Genomic DNA, 10,783 nt, shown 5'->3' with positions numbered 1-10,783 from the left:
TTCCATTAGTTGAAGAAAAATCCAATTTCAGTATATTAAAGTAGATTCTTTTCATGCTTTTCACAAAATTATTTTTCAAATCATTCAGCATAAATGCTCTTGACTATTATTTTAAAACAAATTTATAGTTGATCACTAAATAATGAATCACCTAATTTCTTTATTTTTACTGGATAAAATATTTCTTTAAAATATCAAATTAATACTAATTATTAATTTCAAAATGTTCATAATTACATTACAAACACTTATTTTCTTTCAATTTCCCTAAAAGGAATAATTTCAAATATAAACCTCCCAACCGTAAAGTCATATTCCTGGGTTAAATTTGTTTCCAAAGACGTGGGTTTATTTGTTTTTATGGGCCTCCTATTAAGCCTAATTTAGGGAAGGGATTTAAATTTTTTCACGGTCACAATTTACGCTCATCGAACAAAAAATTTTGCATAAAAAATTATTTCTTAATTTTAGTTATTAGCGCTTTGTCACAGCTTTCATTAAAAATTGATCACAAAAACATGTGGGGCCTACTTTTCTTCAAATCACAGCTTTTCACAGTTTTTATAAAGCTGCTCCTCAACACACATTTTTATATTGTCCAGCTGTCCTATTTCTATACATGGCACGTGGTTTCTATACCTATAGAAGGAATAACATATCTACACACTAGCAAAACCCTTGCTTAAAAATTACTAGCGGCTCAACAAGCATGCCTGTTCAGCCGCTTTTCTATTATTTTTAAGATATTAATTTATTTTTTTGTTAACATATTATTCACTTTTTAAATTTATTAGATAAGTATATTTTTATTTTAACGTTGACGTAACTTTATTTATATCATATATTTTATTAAAATTAAAATTATTATAAACAAAATATAATTAAAAAAATAATGATAAAACATTATTCTAATTCAAAAATAGTATATATAAACCAAAATGCATGTTAGTTATTTATAAAAGATAACTTTTACTTAAATGTCATAGATATTCATATTTGTCTTCATCTTTTTTAAGTGAAAGGTCAAAATATAAATCTAAATACGAAGAGGTCTTCATTTTTTTATAAATAGTGAAAAAATAGAATAAATGAGAATGCTTATTTTTGTTCATTTTTAAATATCAAAATATAAGAATAATTAATGAACAAAATAGAAGAGTATAAAAATTGTGTATCTGGACAAAACTCTTCGTAATTCATCATACATCTTCTTATCAATAACTTGTTTAGTCTTGAAAAATTGTCAGATTTATTGACCATAAAAATAAATATATAAGCGCTTCAAGAATTGGGAACAAATTAAAAAAAGTAAAAGAACCATGAAAATATTAATTAGATAAGTAAATTAAAGAGGAAAAAAATATAGGTAGAAGTTATACGTGAACGTAGTAACTGCAATAAAACTAAATAAAATTTGTAACGATGAATGTGATGAAATCGATAGCGTTGAAGGTAAAAAAATAATGGCAACAAGAAAAATATAACAACGTGTATTAGGAGGTAAAAAAAGAACCAGTAAAATAGATGAAATTATAAAAAAAATAAAAAAGATATATTTTTTATGATTATAAAAAAAATTCTAATAAAATAATTAGAATGAGGCTAAACTACTGAACAAACCATCAGAGTACAGTACTCACAGATATACTTAAAACAACACTATACAAACAAAGACCAATATAAAATTAAACAAAACATAATTTAAATGAATACCTCCGAATATAATAAGATCTATACAAAAAAAACTATTTATCACCACTGGTTAAACACTTGTTGGCTTCTAATTTTTTTTTTCATTTCATATATGGCCACGAAAATAAATCTTTTGACATCATCTTTATCTAGTTTAAGATGTCAAAAAAAACTTCTTTAAATAATTGTGCGGTACAGAGAAGAGTTTATAAGATAAAGGAGAATCAGAATAAAATAAAAAAAAAATAAAAAAAGAGAGATTGTGGGAGTAAAGAATTGAATAGAAGTTAAGTGGTAACTGTTAGTGAAATAAGTAACTGTATAATATTTTTTAATTATGTTAGTAGGGTTAAAATAGGAAATAGAAAATTGGACACCAAACCTCCATGTTTTGGCATTATATATTATTATAGAATTATAGATATAGATATTATATATTATAGATATTGTTATAAATAACCGAATACCCAAAAAATAAAGTATATTACATACAAATATACAATTCTTTTTGAGCGCACTGGTGCAGTGGTGCGTCAAAATTGTTTTGGGCGCTTCGGTGACAAAACATAGGTTGCGCACCTAATCCGTGTCCCTCCTCTTCTCGCTAACCGCCACTTACTCACTAAACCGAGTCACTTTCACCGACAAATCGACTCAGTGACTCACCAACGATTCACTCACTCGCTCTCTGGCTCACTCACATGGCTGGATCTTCTGCAACTGCAACCTCTTTGGCTCTACCATTTCTGCTACTGCTACTCACTCACTGACTCCTTCACTCGCTTCTTCATCACACTGCCGCTGTGGCTAACAAACTAAACCACATGGATTCGTCTTCCGACGACGAAGACGACCGCCACAACCTCATCGACCAAAACGTTAGAAAGCCTCCCACTCTTCCCTCCACCTCCACCACCGCCGGCGCCGCCGCTTTCCACGTCGAAGATATCAGCTCGAGCTCTCGGCGATTCCAGCTCCGGAAGAGGTACATTTTCTTGATCCTCGTCGTCATCGCCGTCGTTCTCTTCTTCTCTATCACCGAAATTCGCCATGGCCCTATCGCCAGCTTCTCCTCCGATTATCTCTCCGGTCAAATGAAGGAATCTGAATTGCGCGCCATTAACCTCTTGCGGGAGCAGCAACTAGGGCTCTTAACCGCTTGGAATCGAACTTTTCAGCACAATGCGTCATATTCCGATCCAAATCAATTGGAGGATCTGAAATCGGCGCTGTTCAAACAGATCTCTCTTAACCGAGAGATTCAGCAGGTTCTGCTGAATCCGCATCGAACAGGTAACACAAATGAGCCTGATTTCGATTTTAGAAATCCTAATTTGTTCGGTGGAGTTAGTTACAATAGGTGTAGAACAGTGGATCAGAACTTCTCACAGAGAAAAACCATTGATTGGAACCCTAAAGATGGTAAATTCTTGCTTGCTGGCATTATATATTATTATAGAATTATAGATATAGATATTATAGATTATAGATATTGTTATAAATAACCGAATACCCAAAAAATAAAGTATATTACATACAAATATACAATTCTTTTTGAGCGCACTGGTGCAGTGGTGCGTCAAAATTGTTTTGGGCGCTTCGGTGACAAAACATAGGTTGCGCACCTAATCCGTGTCCCTCCTCTTCTCGCTAACCGCCACTTACTCACTAAACCGAGTCACTTTCACCGACAAATCGACTCAGTGACTCACCAACGATTCACTCACTCGCTCTCTGGCTCACTCACATGGCTGGATCTTCTGCAACTGCAACCTCTTTGGCTCTACCATTTCTGCTACTGCTACTCACTCACTGACTCCTTCACTCGCTTCTTCATCACACTGCCGCTGTGGCTAACAAACTAAACCACATGGATTCGTCTTCCGACGACGAAGACGACCGCCACAACCTCATCGACCAAAACGTTAGAAAGCCTCCCACTCTTCCCTCCACCTCCACCACCGCCGGCGCCGCCGCTTTCCACGTCGAAGATATCAGCTCGAGCTCTCGGCGATTCCAGCTCCGGAAGAGGTACATTTTCTTGATCCTCGTCGTCATCGCCGTCGTTCTCTTCTTCTCTATCACCGAAATTCGCCATGGCCCTATCGCCAGCTTCTCCTCCGATTATCTCTCCGGTCAAATGAAGGAATCTGAATTGCGCGCCATTAACCTCTTGCGGGAGCAGCAACTAGGGCTCTTAACCGCTTGGAATCGAACTTTTCAGCACAATGCGTCATATTCCGATCCAAATCAATTGGAGGATCTGAAATCGGCGCTGTTCAAACAGATCTCTCTTAACCGAGAGATTCAGCAGGTTCTGCTGAATCCGCATCGAACAGGTAACACAAATGAGCCTGATTTCGATTTTAGAAATCCTAATTTGTTCGGTGGAGTTAGTTACAATAGGTGTAGAACAGTGGATCAGAACTTCTCACAGAGAAAAACCATTGATTGGAACCCTAAAGATGGTAAATTCTTGCTTGCTGTATGCGTTTCTGGCCAAATGTCAAACCATTTGATTTGTTTGGAAAAACATATGTTCTTTGCTGCAATTCTTAGTAGGACTCTGGTGATTCCAAGTTCCAAAATTGATTATCAGTATGACAGGGTAATTGACATTGATCAGATTAACAAGTGTTTGGGAAAAAAAGTTGTGATTTCCTTTGAGGAATTTGCAAATGCTAAGAAGGATCATTTGCACATTAATAGTTTCCTGTGTTATTTCTCTCTGCCACAGCCTTGTTATCTTGACGATGATCATTTGAAGAAGTTGGGGTCTTTGGGTTTGTCAATGAGCAAGCCTGAGCCTGTTTGGCAGGAAGATACTCGGAAGCCAACACCAAAGACGATTAAGGATGTTCTGGATAAGTTCGGTCATGATGATGATGTTATGGCTATTGGGGATGTTTTCTTTGCTGATTTGGAGAATCAGTGGGTAATGCAACCAGGTGGCCCTATTGCTCACAAGTGCAAGACTCTGATTGAACCTAGCCGCCTCATTGTGCTCACTGCTCAGCGATTTGTTCAGACCTTCCTGGGAAAGAAGTTCATCGCCTTGCATTTTCGAAGACATGGCTTCTTAAAATTCTGGTGAGCCATTATGATATCAGTGGAATAAAGCTTGAGTCATTATTGTTCTCATCGTTGGAGTTTTATGATATTGGTCTATATGAAGTTTGAGTATGATAGTGGTAAACTCTGCCTGCATCTGCATGCTTTTTTCGATTGCTGAATTTTTTTTCCTTAAAAAAAGTTACTACTAATGATTGATTACTTCGCATGTTTACAGTAATCTTAAGAAACCAAGTTGCTTTTACCCAATTCCTCAAGCTGCAGATTGCATCTTGAGGGTGGTTGAAACGGCCGATGCACCTGTCATTTATCTTTCTACCGATGCTGCAGAAAGCGAGACTGGTCTGCTTCAGTCAATGGTTGTGCTGGATGGCAAGCCTGTTCTGCTTGTAAAACGCCCTGCTCGTGACTCAGCAGAGAAATGGGATGCTTTGTTATATAGGAGTGGCATTGAGGGGGACTCACAGGTGAGATAACAATATATTCCTTTTCTTTGGTTTTGAAAATTAGGAAATGAAAGATCGAGAACTTTTAGGTGCTCCTGCAAGTTTTTACTTTTCAACTTAGAATTGAGTTGGATTGGGAATAGAAGTTTAAGGGTACCCGAAGGAGCCATAAGTTTATGTATGACAATCACGAAAAAAGAAAGACATCTGCGATGGCACTTGGCAGTGTATTGCTATATACTCGTTTTTCACTAAAAACATTTTTGTTTGGTTGGATTATTATGCAATTGAAAATATATCAGTGAGAAGCTTTTATATGCGGTGATAACTCTTCCTTGAAAATTGTTTTGTTGATATGAGTTTTGAATGTTTCCACACTGAAGGTTGAAGCTATGTTAGACAAAACGATATGTGCGATGTCTACAGTGTTCATCGGAGCCCCTGGTTCCACTTTCACCGAAGATATCCTGCGGCTGAGAAAGGATTGGGGATCAGCATCGTTGTGCGATGAGTACCTTTGCCAAGGTGAAGAACCAAACTTTATAGCAGAAAATGAATGAGGATAAAGACCATTTTTTTGTGCCTTGACGCAAGACCAGTTATGCTTGTTGCTCTATTATAGGTTTGATTGGGAATTTTGTCAATTGTCAATGTGAGAGTAATCATGTATGATAATAGAATTAGCCAATTTTATTCATTAAGTTTTGCTTGTTATGCATATTCTTTCATTAATGGAACCTCGTATTGGTACCTAATAAGGATTGCATCTTGAGAGCTTTGCCCAAAGGGGATTATAGTAGTAAAATTGTTCGATTATGATGTGCTCATTTCATACTTTAACTATTTTGGAATAGATTAGGATAACATGGAAACATTTGCAATTTATTTGTTAATTAAATGACTATCTTAAAGTAAGAAACCTCCATGTGACATTACCTTTCCAGTATTTTAAGCAAGTAGTAGGTGGCAATGTAATAATATATTAATACTTTTTTTGCTTACGTGCCTTGACCACTAAGGAAACAATTTTATTTGTTGTGTCATTGACTCATTGACTCATTCATTTCATTTCTCACCATCAATCTACACTACTCTGACAGCGAATTCGGATTTGCAGCATTATCCTATTTAATTTAGGAATGAAAGGTGACCAATCCAAGTTTCATTGTCCTTATTACATTGCATCCAAAAAGTCAATGATAAATCAGTTTTAATCAAGTTATCAAACCATCATATTTATCTGGCAAATTATCTGACACAACCTTTGAGAAGCGAATTTAGTAGCAGATTATATGGCAAAGCAGGGCCAGGTTCTGCCGTTAGGGATTCATATTTATGATATCCCTCTTCTGCCACAGGGTATTCTCTTATTTCTGATTGTATTAGTGTTGTTAGGACAAGGAACTCTGTCTAGGTTTCCCTTGATTTTTCTCCTTTGTTGTTTGGGATCTTGACTCCTCCCCCTCCACCAAAAAAGAAAAAACCCATCATAATCATCATAAAACAATAATATAGTTAATATAATACAACTACTTAAATAAAGATGTCTTTATATAACAATAAAACACAGCATTTGTATAAAAAAATGTCATATACTAATTTCTTTTTCCTTTTGCTTTTTAAATTTCTTTAGAAGTACGTTTTAAGACTCGCATAAGAAGATTAAAATCCATAATATAATGATTAAAAACATCCAATTTCATAGTTTTTTTTTACGAATATATATAATTTCATGAGACTATCGTTTCTCTCTACCTTTTTGCTTGTTCTCCTATGTTGATGATGGCAAGCTTATTAAAAGCTTTAATTTGTTACAGAAGCAATCTATGTTCTTGTATCTTCTATTTAATATTTAATATATTTTTAATATATATAATAGTTATAGACTTATAGTTATGGAGTTCAGTACACGAGGCAAAAAACAGTGTTTCCTCTAATTTAGCATCATCGGTGGTGACAACACGTGGCCGTCAAAGAACAATGTTTTTTTAGTATTGACCATCATGACAGAATCTTTAAATCTAAAAGTTTCCAAATTTGAATTATTTTAAAATCAAAGACCAACAACGATTTATTCCAAGTTTGGATTAACGTAATTATAAAGTACAACATCTTTATAAAAAAAAAAAATACTAGATTGAATTTAAATTTAAATTTGAATATCAAATGAAAGAATAAAATATCTTAGTTATTTATTATGATATCGTTACAAAAAATTAGATTTAATTTAAATATTAGTTAAAAAATTACAATATCTTTTTGATTTATTAGGATATCTTTATAAAAAAATAGATTTTTTGTTATCTTTATTTGGTATCTATAAATAATAGTGTTTATCATGAAATTTTAAATTTAACACTTTTTTTTTCAATCACTGCAAATCAGAGGAGCAGAGAATATGAATAAAGTAATTACACTTATTTTTGTTAAATGATCGGATGATTAGTCTTTTGTAAATTTTGTTTAGTAATTTTTTTAGTCTAATAAAAATACTGAAATTTAGTTGGTTTGAACATGGACTTTTTTTGCCTTGGATGAGAAGGTAATCTATGTTTTGGGCTACAATACACGAATATGCATTACTTTCTTGGCATACTCTATTTAACATGTCTTTAATTATCTTTTGTGATGTTTATAGTTGCTGTGTTGTTACCTTAGTATACAAGTAACGCGTCTTATTTTATGGCATCTTGTAGCTTGGAAAGGGTGTTGCCGAGGCACTGTCGACGATGATTCACGAAGCTGTTAGTTCTCCCAGAAATTGTGAAAACGGTTGGTTCCTCACCAAAAGGTGGGAGTGACGGTGTAAAGCTTACACCGCCGTCGGACACTTCGAAACGTGTAAAGCTTTCGAATGCTCCAGTTGTTACTCCGCTGTCGAACCCTTTGAAAGAAATACTTGATGTCAATCCCTCAATGTGTTTGGGTGACGAACTAGTCACAAAGAAGAGTACTTGGAGGTGCAAGGAAAAAAAACGTGGATTACCGGTCACCGCAGTTACGGTTTTATCTTTTTATTTTTAAATAACAACTATTAAATACCACCTAGATTGCATTTGATCAAAATAGTACATACTAGATGGTGTTATAGTTCACAAAGTACAACATGATGTCTAGCTTTATTGTTGAGTATTTTAGGCTCCTGAGTACCAATTTTTTTTGTCATCAAATTGTGCTTGTTAGTGACATTGGAAGGTTGATTAGAACCCTTGTTAATATTAGGGAGCTAAATTTCATTTGCTTATATTAGAATTTGATTTGTTGATGTCGTAAAAAACTGATCATTTGAGATGACATTATTAATAAATAAGTAACAGTGCCTAAAGTAATTATCATATTTTTTAGAGTTGCAGAAAGAATTGCAATTTGCGGAGAAGCTTCCTCGTCCATGGCTTTACTACAACAACTACGGTCCAAATATGGACGGGAATGACATACCACACGTGTGAGTACTTAACTTTTCGGATAACATTAGTAGATGAAAAAAAATATCTGACTGATTTTGTGTGTACACTTTGAGTAAATAAATATTGTCTAATTTTTTACATGCCGTTTGTTTAATCTTCCTTCTATTTTAAAAAATTAGACTATGTTTATTTACTCAAAGTGTACACACAAAATCAGCCAGATATTTTTTTTCATCTACTAACGTTATCCGAAAAGTTAAGTACTTGATATGTCATCCCCGTCCATATTTGGACCATAGTTGTTGTAGTAAAGTCATGTACACCCTAGAGGAAGCTTCTTCACAAATTGCAATTCTTTCTGCAACACCAAGAAATATGATAATTATTTTAGGCATTGTTACTTATTTATCAATAATGTCATCTCAAATGATCAACTTTTCACGACATCAACAAATCAAATTCTTATATAAGCAAATGAAATTTAGCTCCCTAATATTAACAAGGTTCTAATCAACCTTCCAATGTCATTAACAGGCACAATTTGATGACAAAAAAAAGAAACTGGTACTCAGGAGCCTAAAATACTCAACAATGAAGCTAGATATCATGTTGTACTTTGTGAACTATAACACCATCTAGTGTGTACTATTTTGATCAAATGCAATCTAGGTGGTATTTAATAGTTTTTATTTAAAAATAAAAAAGATAAAACCTTAATTGCGGTGACCAGTAATCCACGCTTTTTTCCCTTCCACCTCCAAGTACTCTTCTTTGTGACTGGTTCGTCACCCAAACACATTGAGGGATTGGCATTAAGTATTTTTTTCAAAGGGTCCGACAGCGGAGCACAACTAGAGCAGTATTCGAAAGCTTTACACGTTTCGAAGTGTCCGACGGCGCTGTAACAACTGGAGTAGTATTCGAAAGTTTTACACCGTCACTTCCACTTTTTGGTGAGGAACCAATCGTTTTCACAATTTCTGGGAGAACTGCTGTTATCCCTTGCACAACAACTTCGTGAATCATCGTTGATAGTGCCTCGGCAACACCCTTTCCAAGCTACAAGATGTCATAAAATAAGACGCGTTACTTGTACACTAAGGTAACAACACAGCAACTATAAACATCACAAAAGATAATTAAAGACATGTTAAATAGAGTATGCTAAGAAAGTAATGCATATTTGGATATTGTAGCCCAAAAAATAGATTACCTTCTCATCCAAAGCGGAAAAGTCCATGTTTGATTCTTCCTCCAATGTGTATACTCAAGCCAAATAAATTTCAGTATTTTTATTAGACTAAAAAAAACTACTAAACAGAATTTACAAAAGACTAATAATCCGATCATTTAACAAAAACAAGCGTGATTACCTTACTCATATTCTCTGCTCCTTTGATCTGCAGTGATTGAAAAAAAAATGTTAAGTTTAAAACTTCATGATAAACACTGTTATTTATAGAGATAACGAACAAAGATAACAAAAAATTTATTTTTTTTATAGAGATATCCTAATAAATCAAAAAGATATTATAATTTTTTAACTAATATTCAAATTAAATCTAATTTTTTGTAACGATATCATAACAAATAACTAAAATATTTTATTTTTTCATTTGATATTCAAATTTAAATTTAAATTCAATCTAGTATTTTTTTTATAAAGATGTTGTACTTTATAATTACGTTAATCCAAATTTGGAATAAATCGTTGTTGGTCTTTGATTTTAAAATAATTCAAACTTGGAAACTTTTAAATTTAAAGATTCTGTGATGATGGTCAGTAGTTTTTATATTTGCTATTTTGGTTTTTTATTTTTTTTCTTATTCATATATTATATTTTCTTTTTTTTTTTGGGTCAAATTTATTAATATAAATACAAATGGACTTATGCGCGTCCATTTCGCAACATAAAAGCCTATTTCACATCAATTTTATTTTTTCAAATTGTTTATCATTCAATTCAAAACCGTATGGACATTCACTTCTTGTTATTTTCTTAGTAAATGATTAAAAAATAAAAAGTTTTTCTTAGCATTGTTTTTGGAGTATATGATTATATTATTAGGAGAAACTAAATATTCTCATTTATTACTATTATACTTTTTTTAAATTATACAAATTATACTATAATTTTATAAATAATGTTTTTAAATTATAAAATC

At 33.3% G+C, this 10,783-nt stretch overlaps 1 protein-coding gene across 2 annotated transcripts; it reads left to right on the top strand.

Moving 5' to 3' along the window:
* LOC107612858 lies at positions 2,187-6,037 on the top strand. 2 transcript variants are annotated; one of them, XM_021108893.1, is made up of 4 exons: positions 2,187-3,114; positions 4,161-4,782; positions 4,982-5,231; positions 5,594-6,037. In XM_021108893.1, exons 1-4 carry the CDS (start codon positions 2,517-2,519, stop codon positions 5,768-5,770), a joined length of 1,647 nt encoding a protein of 548 aa, XP_020964552.1. In that variant the 5' UTR covers positions 2,187-2,516; the 3' UTR covers positions 5,771-6,037. The 2 variants fall into 2 exon arrangements, with proteins under 2 accessions (XP_020964552.1, XP_016170105.1); XM_016314619.2 differs by lacking the exon at positions 2,187-3,114 and having other exon boundaries at positions 3,233-4,782.

This window comes from Arachis ipaensis, chromosome B08 (assembly GCF_000816755.2).
Source record: "Arachis ipaensis cultivar K30076 chromosome B08, Araip1.1, whole genome shotgun sequence".
Lineage (NCBI taxonomy): Eukaryota > Viridiplantae > Streptophyta > Magnoliopsida > Fabales > Fabaceae > Arachis > Arachis ipaensis.
This window is presented reverse-complemented; position numbering and strand designations above follow the sequence as displayed.

What these genes read in the sequence shown, in the direction of transcription:
- LOC107612858 (XM_021108893.1), top strand. Translation starts at nt 2,517, where the DNA reads ATGGATTCGTCTTCCGACGACGAAGACGACCGCCACAACCTCATCGAC. An exon ending in CATGGCTTCTTAAAATTCTG is followed by an intron (nt 4,783 to 4,981) that starts GTGAGCCATTAT and finishes GCATGTTTACAG; the next exon opens with TAATCTTAAGAAACCAAGTT. An exon ending in GCATTGAGGGGGACTCACAG is followed by an intron (nt 5,232 to 5,593) that starts GTGAGATAACAA and finishes TCCACACTGAAG; the next exon opens with GTTGAAGCTATGTTAGACAA.